The sequence below is a fragment of the Octodon degus genome, unplaced genomic scaffold (genome assembly GCF_000260255.1).
Source record: "Octodon degus isolate 3935 unplaced genomic scaffold, OctDeg1.0 scaffold00026, whole genome shotgun sequence".
In the NCBI taxonomy this organism is placed as follows: domain Eukaryota; kingdom Metazoa; phylum Chordata; class Mammalia; order Rodentia; family Octodontidae; genus Octodon; species Octodon degus.
The window spans coordinates 10,486,282-10,502,173 of NW_004524602.1; the positions used below are offsets into that span (position 1 = coordinate 10,486,282).

The 15,892-nt window shown below is 42.4% G+C and overlaps 1 protein-coding gene across 3 annotated transcripts in view; it reads left to right on the forward strand.

Moving 5' to 3' along the window:
* The first annotated feature begins 1,698 nt into the window (after positions 1–1,698).
* The window catches only part of Ints14 (integrator complex subunit 14), a 30,735-nt gene continuing 16,541 nt past the window's right edge, over positions 1,699–15,892 (forward strand). Inside the window, exons 1-7 of one of the 3 annotated variants that reach the window (XM_004628806.2) lie at positions 1,699–1,789; positions 5,250–5,533; positions 7,278–7,385; positions 10,653–10,808; positions 11,553–11,671; positions 12,232–12,374; positions 15,193–15,285. In XM_004628806.2, the coding sequence (XP_004628863.1) occupies positions 5,312–5,533; positions 7,278–7,385; positions 10,653–10,808; positions 11,553–11,671; positions 12,232–12,374; positions 15,193–15,285 (841 nt within the window). In that variant the 5' untranslated portion in view covers positions 1,699–1,789; positions 5,250–5,311. The other 2 variants (XM_023712574.1, XM_023712575.1) reach the window with 2 other exon arrangements.

Sequence of the window (15,892 nt, forward strand, 5' to 3'; positions counted from 1 at the left end):
CAGGAAGCTGGAAAGCAGACTTGTGGAAAGGAAAAGGAGACTAGGGGACGGGGGAGAAATGGAGAAGGGAAGGTAAGAGGGAAATGAGCAGGATGGGTTAAGGGTGTGTACCGCTTTGCCAGAACGACCCCCACCACCCCCATTACTAACATGCTCTAATAAGAAAAATTAAATTAAAAAGGAAACTCTGACCAAGTAACCAGCAGGCCGCCCTCCTCACTACAACCCTGTGATGCCCAAGCGGTGTAAGATCCTAAGACATGCCAGGTTCAAGAAAGAAGCTTTCAGGTACACATAAGGCAGTCTGCAGGTCTGAGGCCTTCCTTGCTGTTGACGATGTCACCAGACTCTGTAGTCTTTCTCTCTGATATACAGAAGTGAAGGGACGAGTGCAAAAATTGGGCCAGCTGTGAAAAGTCAGACTTGGGCAGAGCATGGTGCGACATGCCTGAAATTCCCGCACTCTGCAGGCTGAGGCAGGAAGCTGAGGCAAAAAAAAAATCACCATGAGTTCAAGGCGAGCCTACATATTGCATAACAAGACCTTGCTTCAATCTCCCCCCCAAAAAAAAGTCAACCTCAGTTGTCCAGTTTAAAGCAGTCTCCTTCCTTGTCCCATCACCCATCCCACCCAGTGACACCAGCTGGAAGTTAGAGATAGATTCCTGCCTGTAACCATGTGGCACAACCCTGACCTCAAAATAAAACTCCCCAGGGAATGCAGGCATCCAAGGAAGCAGGCATTGCCGGCTGACTACAGGGTCAGAAAGTCACATGGTGCTCTTGCCAGAACCTCACTAAGGCACAGGCCACGTGGGGACAGAAGGTGACCAGAGAGACCTTTCAGTGAAGCCTAGGCACAAACCTCTCTGCACAGCGCCTTGGCCTGAGTGGCAGAAGTGACTGGCTCACTTGTCTGCTTCCTTTAAAGATAGGAGAAACAGCCCGGAGTCGCGGCGCAGGGCTGTAGCCCTAGCAGTTGGGAGGCAGAGACACAGGTAAGCTCAAGTCCAGCCTGGGCTACAAGGTGAGCCCAAAGCCCAGACCAAACTACACAGTGAGACCCTGTCTCAAAAAGCGTGCAAACATTGGGGCCCGGGAGATAGCTCAGCGGCATAAGCACCTGCCTGTCAAGTGCAAGGCCCTGAGCTCAATCCCCAGTACAAAAAAAAACGAAACGAGAAATACAAGCACCCGGGCAGAGGACATCAAGAGTCTGGTGAAAACTGGGCTCAGGATAACTAAAAAAATATGCAGTGTTTAGTGAGTACAGCGTTCTGCAGGGAATTAGTTTGAGAGTAGGAAGAGGATTCTGTGGATCGGCTCAGAAGAGAGAACAGTGAGGATGGGCTGGGGCAGCTGTGTGCACAGAAGTATGAACACGTGGCAGGGCCGCCCCGCAGGAGAGAAGGCCAAAGGGAGAGGCCCCGCCAGGGCTCTGCGAAGTTGGCGGCCGGCCGGGGAGGAGGAAAAGGTAAGGTACAGGGGTACCCGTGGAGAAGGGCACGCCCCCTAGTGTCCAACCTGAGCCATAGCCCCGCCCCTCAATCTTTGAAGCCTAGCTCGGTAGTCCTCGAAGGCCCCACCCTCCGGCACCCCGCGAAGCCCCGCCCCGCAGCCCGAGAAGCCCCGCCCCACAGCCCGAGAAGCCCCGCCCCGCAGCCCGAGAAGCCTCGCCCCACAGCCCGAGAAGCCCTAGGTCCTTTTCTTCTCGCGGCCCTATAGTTCCTACTGTGGCGCGCGGTCGGAAAGTCTAAGCTGACGGACCGTGGCCGGCGATGGGCGCGGGGTGAGTGGGGAGGCCGGGCTGCCGGGGCTGTTTTTCTTTCCCGTCGGTTCTCTTTGTGAAAAGCTTGGGAGCGAAGAACAGAGCAGGGCCTGCGCCAGGCCTTCTCGCCGCCTCGGGAGTCGCCCCGCGCCGTCTCGGGGCGCCGGTCCCGGGGCCTGCCCCCGGCTCCCCCGTCCCGCGGCCTCTCCAGCTCCCGTGCGCAACTCGCCCTGGCCCCCTGCCCTGGCGCGCTCCTTCCCAGGAGAGATTTTCAGGTCTCAAATGCCTTTGACTGATTTTAAAGGTAAAAGCACTTCCTTCAGTTGCGATCCAAATGTAGGAATTGTGTGTTTCTAGGCTGGACGTTTAGAAGGGAAGCTGTCTCGGCGCCGGGAAGCTCCCGAGGCAAGTCAGCTGGCAGGGAGCCGTGGACGGAGGGCTACCGCGGGAAACTCCTGACGCTCTGTATTTCAGTCAACTCCAGAGAAGAACTGTGTGTACCTGATGGAGACTTAGCATTCATTTTAGGGGACTTGGCGTTTGATGCGAAGTCGGGCAACTAAGATTTATCCCCGGGCGTAGGCTGTTCTTGAGAAGGAGCATCCCCAGCTGTCTGACACACTTTAAGCAATACAAATGGGAAAGGGTAGGGCTTGAGGCAGGTAGGGAAACGTGAGGCCCAGATACCATCCAAGTGAGGAATGCATGGTGTTCTAACAAAATTACTAGACGGGTGGGCCGGGATTTTTATTTGGCTTTATTTTTAATTAGGCCGAGACTGCTGGAATGCGCCTTTAAAACATTTAGTTCCCTCTTTAACCCTGTGCTTACAACATGACTGAGGACTAAATTGTTTTCCCATAAATCTGTCACTGTTGAGATGCATTCATCTGTAGGAAGAGCCAGCTGGAGGTGGCTTCAAGAGGCAAGAAGACAGTCAGGGCCACCGATGTCAGTCAGTGTTGACAGCAAGTTTCGTGGGCGCCGGAAGTGCTTTCTCAGCTCTTAATCTAGGTCTCTGTGAAAATTATCTCCTTGTAATAGGCGCAGAACGCACTCACCGTAATATTTGTCTTTTAAAAACGAAGACTTCATGCGTGTATGGTAGAACCGCAGGAGCTGAATAAACTACCTGGTCGCAGGTGTAGGAATCTCTGATAATCTCAGCCTTGAAGGAAGAGAAAGAAATGTGCTTCTGCTGACCAGAATAAAAATCTGTAGCATATTTTACTAAGGAGTTACTGTTATACAATGTCCGATGGTTCACTGGACGTTATCAAGTATTTGTAGAGCATCAACTAGGTGCCTGTTACTCTGGTAAGTTCAGAGGAGACACTGATGGCTGAAATCAGACCTGGGCCCTGTCTTTGGTGTGTGGAACAGGCCTTCACATCTTGAACAAGTTTAGCACAGAAATAAAGACTGAGTAGACAAAATATTACGAAGTCAATACACCTTAGCTCATGCATCTTACTGTAGAAGATACGCAAGTTCTCAGAGCCTGTTAATTTTGACTTTGGATACAATTGTAACAAGCTTAATTACCTGGCTTTCCACCCCAGGGTGGCCACAACTCAGCAAATCAAGAAAAAGAATGGTTACGGAGATTAGTGAGAAAAGTGGAAGGCATACTTAAGGGCTACAAATTAGAATCCAAGTTAGAAGGCAGCACAACAGAACAGACAGCAGAGCCCTCCCGTGTAAGGCATTGTTTCTCTGTGTGTTCTATACATTTGTTCCCTGAGACCTTAACAGCAATTATGTAAGAAGGGTTAAATGGAAACAGAATTAGTAAGTTAGACTTTGCTGTAGAACTTCTTAGAATCTTTCGTAAGGTTTGAACTCATTTTTCTTGAGTGTCTCTCCAGAGCAGTGTTCTGCAGCCCACACTCACAGTGCTGGACAGCGCAGGATTGATATTCGGAGTGACAATGCCAGGTCATTTGAAGACAGTGAATTATGTTTGGCATCCATGTTTAATGAGACAGGAGGATTACATATTTTAATTTTTATCAAAATATTAAATATTTTGGACTTTTTAGGGGTCAGAAATTCTTATCTCTGATTTCACATATCCAACATGTGAGACATTACTGTTTTTGAAATGTATCTATGGCCATTGTATGATAAAAGGCTTTTCTTACTTGACCTGAGTCCCTAACACCTTCTTATAACATTGTTTCCATGAACCGCTATGTTCTGGGCTCTCAGCAACCTATTTAGAAATGGAATTTGAGAATATCACACATTTGGATTGGAACACCATACCAACCAACAGTCTGATTATTGTTCAATGATTTAGGGTGTTTTTTCTCTTTGGGAGTGGTTTGGTTGGTTTTTGTTTTTGAAACATGGTCTTGCTGTGTAGTTCAGGCTGGCCTTGAACTCAACAGTGATCCTCCTGCCTCAGCCTCTTTAGTGCTGGGATCACAGGTGTGTGCCACCATGCCTGGCTATTGCTGAATGTTTTAAATGAATTCCAAAAAAATTAATTAGTGAATGTTAAATTTCTAACTTATATCCAGCTGGACTCTTGATCTTTTTATTTATTTATTACTTTTTTTTTGTATGAATATTGCACTCAGGACCTTGCACTTGCCAGGCAGGCACTTAAGCTCCTAAGCTATCTCCCCAGCTCTCCACTTGGAATCTTTTCACTTGGAAGCAGTGTACACTTATCCTGTGACCTGCTTTTCTTGTTACTAATACTTTATACAAATATTTGTATATCTGTGTCATTTATATTACATAATATTTCTATTGTGTCAGTACATTATAGTTTAATAGTAGAGTAGCAAGAACTATAATCCCATAAACAGATCTATGTATCTGTGAACTTTTTCCATTATTTTTGAGCAGAAATGTTTTTCATGCTAGTTTTTTTGTTTTGTTTTGTTTTGTTTTTGTTTGTTTTTCCCTTTGGAAAGAAGATTTGGATTTCAATGAGATTGAACACAGGGCCTTGTGCTTATTAGGCAAGAACTCTACCACCATGCTATATCAAAAGCTCTTTCTTCAATTTTATTTTGAGACAAGAGTCACTGAGTTACCCACTCTTGGCTTGAACTAATACTGCTGTGTTGATTACAGTGCTGGTGGTGGCAAAGAAAAGAATGGACAATTTCAGATACTGTGCAGTGGCACCACCAGGCGGTAACAGAAATGTCGTTCGGTAAATTTAGTGTTGGAGAGGTGGTGTAGGTATGATTATTGTACTAAGTTGTGTAAAAATGAAAAATATAAAAGTCAAGGACTATCTGAATTTAGCTTTTTCAGTGAAAATGCTTATGGTGGCCCCTTGTTCGTGGCCAAGTAGTGAATGGTTCTGGAATGGTCCTCGCTTCTTTGCAACTAAATTCTCTGCAGATTGCCTTCTCTTGTAAAAGTGTTTACTTGTAGTTATTTCTGAGAAAATGCTTAAAATCACGGTGAACCACTGTTTCCCTTCCTGTAACAGGTAAGGCCTTTTTATTCTCCACAGCATTTCTCTGCTCGTAGCTGCCTCTTTGCAGTCTGGTTGGGAGCACTGGAGTGGTCTTCACCATGCCGACGGTGGTGGTAATGGACGTGTCCCTTTCCATGACCCGCCCCGTGTCTGTCGAGGGGTCTGAGGAGTACCAGCGCAAGCACTTAGCAGCCCATGGTCTGACGATGCTGTTTGAGCACATGGCCACAAATTACAAGCTTGAATTTACAGCCCTGGTGGTTTTTTCATCGCTCTGGGAGTTGATGGTTCCCTTCACAAGAGATTATAACACCCTGCAGGTACAAAGTAAAATACGTTCTTGTTTTACAAAGCCCCAAAACTATATTATAATGTTACACTGAACTTGTAGACTTGGAATTATTTAAGAATAAGTATATGGGTACTGATATGTATAACTGTAAAGCAAGATCTACAACTAGTAAATGTTTTGTCTTTTTATGGCAGAGTTGTGAGGTGGGGCTTTTGCTGCTTTATTTTTTGGTTTTTGGAACTTCTCTATAGAAGGGAAAGCATCTTAGGATGCAGTATTCTGTTTCTAAAATTTAGCATCTTTAGATTCAACACTACTTTTTTTTCTGCCTTCTCATAAAACTTGGGAAAATGAAAAATATCTTTCCTTTATATTAAAAAAAGGGCCTTATTTCTAGAGCACTTCAAAACAGTATTACTCTCCAACAAGGAGCTTTGGTGTATGGAAACCAAGAATTCATCATTTTTAAACCTTGATTGGGCTGGGCATGGGGGTGCCCGCCTGTAATCCTGGCACTGAGAAGGCGGAGGCAAAAGGATCACTATGAGGCCATCCTGAGCTACATAGTGAAATCCTGGCTCAAAACAACAAAACCAAAAACCTTGATTGGTAGGTATTCTCTTCCCAGGGTGTTTTCTGTGATGTGCCAAAGAATTTAATTTCTGGTACCTCAAAATCGTTCTTTCCAGCAGCGCTTATCACAGTGCTTTACTAAGGGCAAGCAGCCAGTGTTTGTGAGGTTAAGCTGCAGTTTCATAATCATTAGGCAATTTAGAAACCCAGGGTAGTTTGAAGTTTTAAAGCTAGTAAGTATACATTTTTGCTACAGCATTCTGTTCAAACAAACTAAAAAAAAAAAAAAAAAAAATTAAGGCTGGGTATGGCAGCACATGCGTGTAATCCTCACATGGACTGGGAGACTGAGGCAGGAGTGAGTTCTCTACCTGGGCAACTTGGCAACTTCAATGTTAGCCTGCACTAGTTAGTGACACCCTATTTCCCAAAGCAAAACAAAAGAACGAAGAAAACTAGTGCAGTTTTTGGAAAAAAAGCTTATTTTATTTGTTTCCTCTTGTTTTGGGGGTTGGGGCCTCAGTTGTAGACTAATGTGTTTGCTTGTTTGAAACTCACTGTCCTCCTGCCTCAGTCTTCCATGAAGCTGAGATTCCAGGTATGTACCAGTGAACCCAGCTTGCACTGGCTTTCTTATCAGTGACTAAGCTAAGGATTTCTGCTGTCCTGTCCTTCTGAAATAGAAAGTTGCAACATAAAGAATGAGGGGTAATGATTAAGCCTGGGAGCCTTGCAGTCGGTCTGCATGGGTGGAAATCCAGGCTCTGCTCTCTGGGTATGAGGCCCGGGAAAGCTATTCATCTTTGTGTACTTGAGTTTCCTCAATCAAAGAAGGTTAATAATGTGATGGTGAAATCCTTGTAAAGGGCCTAGAATGGTGTTCAGGACACAGTAAATACTCAATAATTTTGCCATTATTTTTGTGGTATGTTTTAAGCTCTTCAGTATTTTCCTTCAGGGTCCCCTTTAAGGATAGAAACTTGGAGAAATGTTCACTGTCACTTAATAGGATGGAGCAGAAGAAGCTCACCCAATTATCCTTTATAATTGAACAAGTTTGGTTTACTGGTTTTCTTTAAGAACCTATGTTTTGGACTCTCAAACTCAGTGTCCCCTGTGTTACATCCAATCTTTGAATAGTTTGTGTTGTTTTCTAATAAAACAATAAAGAATAATAACTTTATTTTTTACTTGAAAAGGAAGCACTAAGCAATATGGATGATTACGACAAAACTTGCCTGGAGTCAGCATTAGTTGGTGTTTGCAACATTGTACAGCAAGAATGGGGTGGTGCAATTCCTTGCCAGGTAAAGATCAATTCTTTCTTGTTGCCCGAAGTTAAAAACCTTAATCACCATGGTGCTTTGATTTTCTTCAGGCTGCAACACAGCAAGCATTATAACTTCCACAAACTACATTTTACACTAGTGGTGTCATTTTTAAAGAAGGTACTAAGTCACTCTAATCTTATCACACTAATCTAAATCACACTAATGTGCTCAGAAAGCAGCAAAATTATGCCATAAGGAAGGCATCTTCCTAGTAAATTGACTTACCGCAAATGGGTGATGCCTGCAGAAGACAAAGGGCCCACAGTAGAATTTGAGAACTGCATGCTCTGGAAGGAGTGATTGTAATTTTGAGCTACAGAATTATAAACACCAGCACGGTACGTTTGTCTTCATTATCTAAGGTAACGGTATTCAGCCACTTTTTACCCCTCTGACCTCTCTGTCTAAAGGTAAGATTATGAATGTCACAGAAGCTGTTACTCTTTACGTAGAGTTCGCAGTGGGTCCAAATTAGCATCAAATCAGCAGCGTAGCAGCAGAAAAGAATGGGGAGTTTGCTGTAAATAGGTGCTTTGGGAACAAGTACTATAGTCAGGAGGAGAAAACAAATACTGCTAAAAGGAAAATCATAAGAGTCTGCAACAGTATTAGCAGACTTTCTTTATTGTAGGCTTCCCTGTGGCAGTTACTCAACTCTGCTCTTACAGGATGAAAATAGCCGTGGTTAATAAGTAAGTGAGTGGGTGTTCAAACAAAACTTTCTCCGCAAACCCAGGCATGGGGCTAGGATTTGGTCTGTGGGCCATAATTTGCTGTTGCTTGGCGCATGACTTTTTTTATGGGAAAAACACAGGATTTTGCAGTAATGTCAGTTGTGTCACCTATATTTGTTCTTTAATCAAAAATAAGATTAAAGCTATTAGACTGGGGAAGTAGCTCAGTGGTGTAAGCGTTTGCCTGGCAGATACGAGGACCCAAGTTTAATCGTGGTGCCACATGCTGTGCTGGCCCCAGAGCCCTGGGTATGCCTCGAAACCAGGAATCGTGGCACATGCCCATCATCCCAGCACTGGGGAGGCTGAGGCAGGAGGATCACTACGAGTCTGAACTGCGTAGCAAAGCCCTATATCAAATAAATTGAAAATTTATTTATTATATTTATTTATTATTATTTATTTATTTATTTTTATGTATTTAGTATAAGGTCTACAAGGTCTCACTATGTAGATCAGACTTGTAGTGATTTTCCTGTTTGCAGCCTCCCAAGCACTAGGATTACAGGCATGTGCCACCACACCCAGTCTCAGTGGCCGTCTCAGCACACCCCAGGGGCAGGACCAGCACGGCACAACAGGGATCCAACCCTAGCCACTGCCCTCTGCCTAAGCAGGCGCTTTAGTCCACTGAGCTATCTGACAGGCCCATAAATTAAAAATTTTAAAAATAAGATTGTTATCACCTCAGAAAGAGGGAGGGGTATGGACTGATTCAAAAGAAGTGAGAAAGAATGTAGGAAATAGTAGCTAGGACTGTTTACCTGGGTTAGAGAGATAGTTACTTATGGAGATGTAGTCATCAAAACTGTGCACTAAAAAGTAAATTTAGAGGTTTTTTCTGTTTGTTTTTGGAACTGGGAATTGAAACTCGGGACCTTGCACTGGCCAGGCAGGCACCATACCTCTGAGCTATATCCCTGGCAAAAAAGACTAAATTTTAAAGGATTTTTTCCTTATTGTGAAAACTATTGTTTTATAAAATATAAACTCTTGGGTCAAGAAGACCTTGACCTACTACTAAGGTTAAATCACAAAAATATACAGAATAAATGAAACTGGGGTCAGTATCTTCTAGAACTGGTAGCTACTAGGGAGCAGTTTATTTGCTCTTTCTAATGTGGTCTTAGTGGAAAAATTCAGGGAAAAAAATTTAAGAGCTAGATCTTCTGTGCTATGCAGTCTTACACCTTTGATGATTTTTTTTTTTCCTTTGAAAAAAACAATCTGAATTTGTTGTGAATTGGTCCGGAAGCGAGTCCCTGATTGGGCTGAGACTTGACAAGTGGCTCAGACCCAAGACATTGTGATTATTAAAACCAGTTAGAATCATATTTCTATAAACTGAGAAATTGTTAAATTGTGACTTTTAGATAAATCAGCTGTGTCTTCATTATCTCGTAAAGTCTGTCCCATCTTAACATGACACAAAATCCTTTATCATCATGTAGCACCTGCGAAAGCTAGTGTCAGAAGAAAGTCTCTCTAGAGCAGTTGGTGGTGCCCTCAAAGGGAGTTGTAGTCAGTTGATCATCTTCCCGAAAGACGAGGCCGCTCAGAGGCCCGCCCCTGAGCAGCTGGGCTCTGGCCCAGGTGCCAACCTGGGTCCCTCTTGTGGTGCAGCACCTGATGCCTCTTAGTGGCTTGTTAGGGTCAGGTTATGGCACTAGGCAAAGAAAGCGAAAGTAATCCTCCCCTGGGATGCAGATAAATCTTTGCCCCACAGGATTGCCCTACAGCAGTGAAGAAAAAGAAGACAGTTTTGCAGTTGCCATCTGTTGTTGGTGTATTTTAGACTCTTTTAAAAATTTTTGACAATTCTTGGGATTGAACCCAAGGCCACTCTACCACTGAGTTTCATCTCTTGCCTTTAATTTTTTTTTTTTTTTTTTTTTTAGGATAGTGTCTCACTAAATTGTTCACACTGCCCTTGAACTTGACATCTCTACCTCAGCCTCCTGAATAGCTGGGATTAACAGGCATGTGCCACCACACCTAGCTCTTAAATATGCATTTTTTAAAAAGATCATATGTTTTACTAAATGTCTCTTATAGTTGTCATTTTAGCTAACTATGGATAGAATTTGCCGTCTTTAAAAATAAACTTTGCAAAAAAAAGACAACTGAGACAGCAAGTAAAGTAGCCCTTTGCAAATAAAATAAAGTGGCAAAGTTCAAACTTAGGGCACTTCCAAGGAACAGATGTGAAGTAAGTTATGCTATTTTTGCATGGATGCCTTAAATACTCCTTCTTTAAAAGACAGGGTTCTAGTTTTAATACAATTAAGTAAAATTGGAAGTGTTCAGAGGAAGATCATTGACATTTAAGGAAATAGAATTAAATGTGAGGATTTTAAACATGGTTTACTGAATTGATAATGCATACGCTCAAGTAACCACTGCTACAGGAAGATAAGAACGTTCCCATCGTGTCTTCTAGCAGGGACAGCATTGTGGAGTTGCTCTACATGTGTAACTGATCATATAAACCTGCTCTCCTTGCACACAGGTGGTTCTGGTGACCGATGGCTGTCTTGGCATTGGTAGAGGGTCACTGCGACATTCTCTGGCTACTCACAACCAAAGGAGTGAGAACAACAGATTTCCACTGCCTTTCCCTTTCCCATCCAAGTTGTACATCATGTGCATGGCAAATTTGGAGGAGGTAATACCTTTTCCTAAGATTTTTCAGTTTAAACCTTAGGGCTCCAGTTTCTGTTCTATTGGTGCTTTATTGTGTGTGCTGTAACACTGTGGTCCTTGCTGTCATCGGGGGCTGCTGTCTTTCTGTTGGACAGCTCCCGGTCTGAAGTGCTCTTTGGCATTTCAGAGTGTGACCCCATCTTGAGATTACTGCTGGAACTGTTATCCATCCTGCTAAAGGGTCATGAAGGGTTGACACTTTTTGGCGTTAGTTGTTTCTCTAATTCAGAAACTCTTATCTCTGTTCCACCAGAAATGTTGAGAGAGGTGTACTTTGATTTTTTTTCTTTTTTTGGTAAGGTGACATTCCTCTGCGGTATTTAACACTGAACTTTCTGGTTTTCCCATTTACTCAGGAAGTGAATTTGTCTTTCCTCACATCAATGTTTCTTTCTGTAAAATGTCGATAATGGTTCTTGCCGAAAGGTGTTAGAAACACAATGGAGGGAAGATGCTGGGTAAATACTACCTGGTTTCTGGGAATCTTTGCTAAATAACTTGGGGATGAACTCTATGCTGCCATTTTATTGAACATTCCCCTTGGTAACTTTGAGTGTGAGTGTCACTTATTTCTGTCTGGAGTCAGCTGTGAAGAAAAGCATCTCAGCCATTTCTTGCCTGTGTTGTCGCGGTGGCTGTGACCCCGCGTGCTGGTAATGGCCTAGTAATTGTTACACTTTTAAAGTAGGTGTCTCTTGCTTTGTAGCTTCAGAGCACGGATTCCTTGGAATGCCTTGAACGTCTCATAGACTTAAACAATGGTGAAGGGCAGATTTTTACTATTGATGGCCCCCTGTGCTTGAAAAATGTACAGTCTATGTTTGGGTAAGTATGTGCTCTATTTTTTTTTTCTTTCTTTCTAATCCAGTGTCATAATTTGACAGTTTCTAATTATTATTTCATTTTCCCCAAATTGTCTATGTCTCAGATAAAATGATTAGTAATAGAGATTTTTGAAAGTTCACTCTCTTTTAAATTAACCCTGATTAAATATGTGATGTCTATAGATACTGACTTTCTTACTATAACTTAGCAATTTCAAAGATTACCTTATTTTTGGGCTTTTCAGAATTAAAATTTCCTCACTAAAAAATATCAGATTATATTATTTCACAAGCAGTCAGATTTAGTTTTGAAGGCAAAACAAACTTTTCATCTTCATTATTTTCCTAGCCAGGTGTGATAGTACACACCTATAATCCCAGCATTCTGGAGGCTGAGGCAGGAAGATTGCTGTGAGTTCAAGGCCAGCCTGGGGTACACAGTGAGATCAAGGAAAGCTTGAACTACCTAAGGAGACCTTGTCTCAAAAAAACAAAACAAAAAAGATGACTTTTCTATGTATCATACTACTCTTTGTATAACAATTAATCATCATATCCTAGAAAGCTGATAGACCTGGCATACACACCTTTCCACGCTGTTCTCAAGTGTGGCCACCTAACCGCTGACGTACAAGTGTTCCCCAGGCCAGAACCTTTTGTTGTGGATGAAGAGATTGATCCTATCCCTAAAGTCATTAATACAGGTAATTTGATTTTTAGAACTTGCTTCCTAGTTTCTCTATTACTTTTACTTTCTTGTGACTTTTACTTTCTTCATCAACTAGGATGATTTAAAAGAATCTCATATTCTGATGCTAGGGTGCTAGTGTCCTTAGCACTTTGGATTTGTGGATGTATTGCTTAGAGGGTGGCAGATTATTGATCCTTCATGGTGATTATGAATTAACCTCCAGTCCTCAGTCATCATTAGTGCATATCGCTGCAGTTGGAAATCATGGCCAGATTACTAGCGTTGACCTCCTTGAGGTGATTCTTCATAGAGATACTGAGATGCATTAGCATCTAACTGAATTCCTGTGTGAAGGAAGGGCTGTCGTCTAGACTTGCTCTGTGACTCTTACCGTGTGACTCTGGAAAGACTTCCCCAGTTTTTGTTTTGCTTTATTTTGGTATTTTTTTGTCTTTTTGAGACAGGGTTTCTCTGCGTGATTCAGGCTGACCTTGAATTCACTTTGTACCCCAGGCTGACCTCAAGCTCACAGTGATCCTCCTGCCTCAGCCTCATGAGTGCTGGGATTACAGGCGTGTATCATCATGCCGGGCTGTACTTCCCCAGTCTCTATTGACTGGGTGGATGGACTCAACCAGATGATCCTTGAGCTCTGAGTTATATATTTCACTCTTCCAAACTTACTGCTTTTATTACAACTAAAAGAAAGCAGGGCTGGTGAGATGGCTCAGCGGTCTAAAGCACCTACTTAGAACAAGCTTAGCAAAGCACAGGGACTGCGGTTCAATCCCCCAGCACCACATGCCAGCCAGCCCCGCCCCCTGGTGGGCTGAGCTGGCCACACACACACACACACACACACACAAATAAATAATAAATAAAAACTGTTCCTGGGAATTTCTCTTAAAAAAAAAAAAGAAAGCAGTGTGTGCTGCCTTTCCCTGGTCCCTCTTGCTGGTACCCTGCTCAGCTGGGATGGACAGCACCCGTGCTTAGCTGAGACTGGCAATGCAGAGTCAGGAATGGCAAGGAGTAGAGAGGAGAGTTGTCTCCTGTTGACAGGTGAACCCCTTGAGTGCAATGTCTTAGGCTAGGTATGCCTTTCAGTCACTGTTCCAGCCTCAGTGCCCAGTGTAACGTCCAACACGTCACAGGTGCTCAGTAAGTAACTTAGATGTGCAGTGAGTGTTCGCTGTTTTGGGTCTAGAGAATTTAGAATGAGGATGGCTTTTTGGGTTTACACTCTTAGCTGTTGGCTACCTGGAAGCAGAGCACCCGTCTCTTTCCATCTGGACAATGCAGCAGTACATTAAGCTGCACCCAGCGTTTGTTGCCTTCAGACCAGTTCAATTCCTCTCCATCCTTTGACGAGTAATGTGAATAAGCCATTTCTTTTTGGTATAAACTTTAGTCCATGAGCTTTGTTATAGCTTATATTTAAACCACTAAAGATATAGGAGGTCTTTTTCCACTCAGTGAAAACTATCTACCTGCTTGTCCTGATTCATCTGTTACTCACCTAGGGGAGGTCACAAGAACAGATTGCAGATAAATGATGTGCTTGCTCCAGTTCTGATGTTTGAAACTGTTGTGATAGTATTGCTTAGAAGAAAGATTAAGAAACAATTGAATGAAATATAGGTGTTTCGTTTATGATGAGTAATGAGTTATTCTCTTATTCTTTATAATTTTTATTGATTTTCAAGTTACTGTGTTAATTGTATGATTGGAAGAAATTTTAAAGAGAATTAACAAAAATGACACAGAATTTTAAAACATGATAGAAAATTAACAATGGTTTTCACATTGTATATTATCTTCAAAGTAGTTGCTCAAGTCTGAGATACAGTCATGCAAAATTGATCGATTGCATATTAATTGTTGCTTTGAATAAACCAATAGAAATTATTAGTACAATTATCTTAGCTATCTTGTGTGTATATATATGTGTGTGTATTTATATTTATATTTTTCTCCCTTTTCAGAAGAAACTTTTTAAAAAAAGTTTTTAGTTATAACTTTATTTTAGGTTCTCAACAAATAGTAGTGGGCCAGGAATTTAAATCAGTAGTGCAGTGCCTGCTTGGCAAATGTGAGGTCCTAAGTTCAATTTCCAGTACCAAAAAAAAAAAAAAAAAAATCCCAAATACTTTTGGTGTTTACTTTAGGTGTTTGTTAGTTGGTTTGTTTCATTGTTGGGTATTAAACCCAGGTGCACTGTGCTACTGAGCTGCACCCCCAGCCCCTGTTTATTTTCTTTTATTTTGAGAGGTTCTCGTTGAGTTGTCCAGGCGGGCTTTGAACTTGCAGTCCTCCTGCCCGAGCCACCGGAATAGCTCAGGTTGCAGGGTTGGGCCACTACACCCAGCTAATACAGCTTCTACAAACAAAAAATTATTGTCATACTGGTTTTGTGGAGAATGCATTTCTTTCTCACAGAAGCATTTCCTTTCCAAAGAAGGCTGAATGAGGTTGCTGCAGAAGTATTTGATTTTGATACCCCACCCCTCACCACGGTGACCTGAATATCCCTGACTATACGTAGAAACTTGACCTTTAAACTTTTGCCTTAGCTGGACACCTGTGCTGACCAAAAGCAATTTGTCTTTTAACTGATTTGTCTTTTAACTTAAATTCATTAAATCAAAGACAATTATTTCTTAAGCTTATTGAAATGCAAATTATTAGAATCCTCCACAAAAAAGTCTGATAGCTTTCTCAGTCATACTGATATCTCCACCTAAACAATGTGTTTGTAAAATCCATTGCATAGAAAATAATGGCACTTTCCCTTTACATGAACTGATTACATGCTGATTCTTTCCTTTCAGATTTAGAAATAGTGGGATTTATTGACATAGCTGATATTTCAAGTCCTCCAGTTCTGTCCAGACATCTGGTCCTACCTATAGCACTTAACAAAGGTAAGTTGTCTTTCTGTACCACTGATCCACATGAAGCATCATATTAACTAGAGCTATTCTGAAATGTTGGATAGGAAGGTGGCCTGTTTTGCAGACTCTAAAGAAAAGGAATAGTTCCTGCATTGGATTTGAGAAAATGAATGTTGCCTAATATTCCAGAAAATAAATTATACTGCTTCACACTCTGGAAATTCTGCCCACCTATATAATTGCCAAGAAAGAAAATGAGCAAAGTTAAGTAGGTATGGAGAGGAAAGTACAGAGGAACTATGAGAGCCACAATCAGGCCGTGCTGTGTGGAGTGCTGCTACCAAGCTAACCTGGACAGAGTCTTCCTGCTGAAGTAGAAAGTCCTTGAACAAGACTGAACGCACTGGTGTTCTTGGAAGGGAGTAGTTGTAGGAAGTCATGTGTCAGCAGGGTGTGAGAAAACCTGGCATTTGGCTCCAGTCAAGACACTTGCGGTGTGATCACTGTGCACGCTTGGGTCTGGCGTCCCAAAGGCATGAGCATCAGCAGTTTTCAACACTATCTATATGAGTGCCTGAAACCTCCTGCGGACATCTAACCAGTCTTCTTATAAATTCAGAGGCTGATTTTTTTTTTT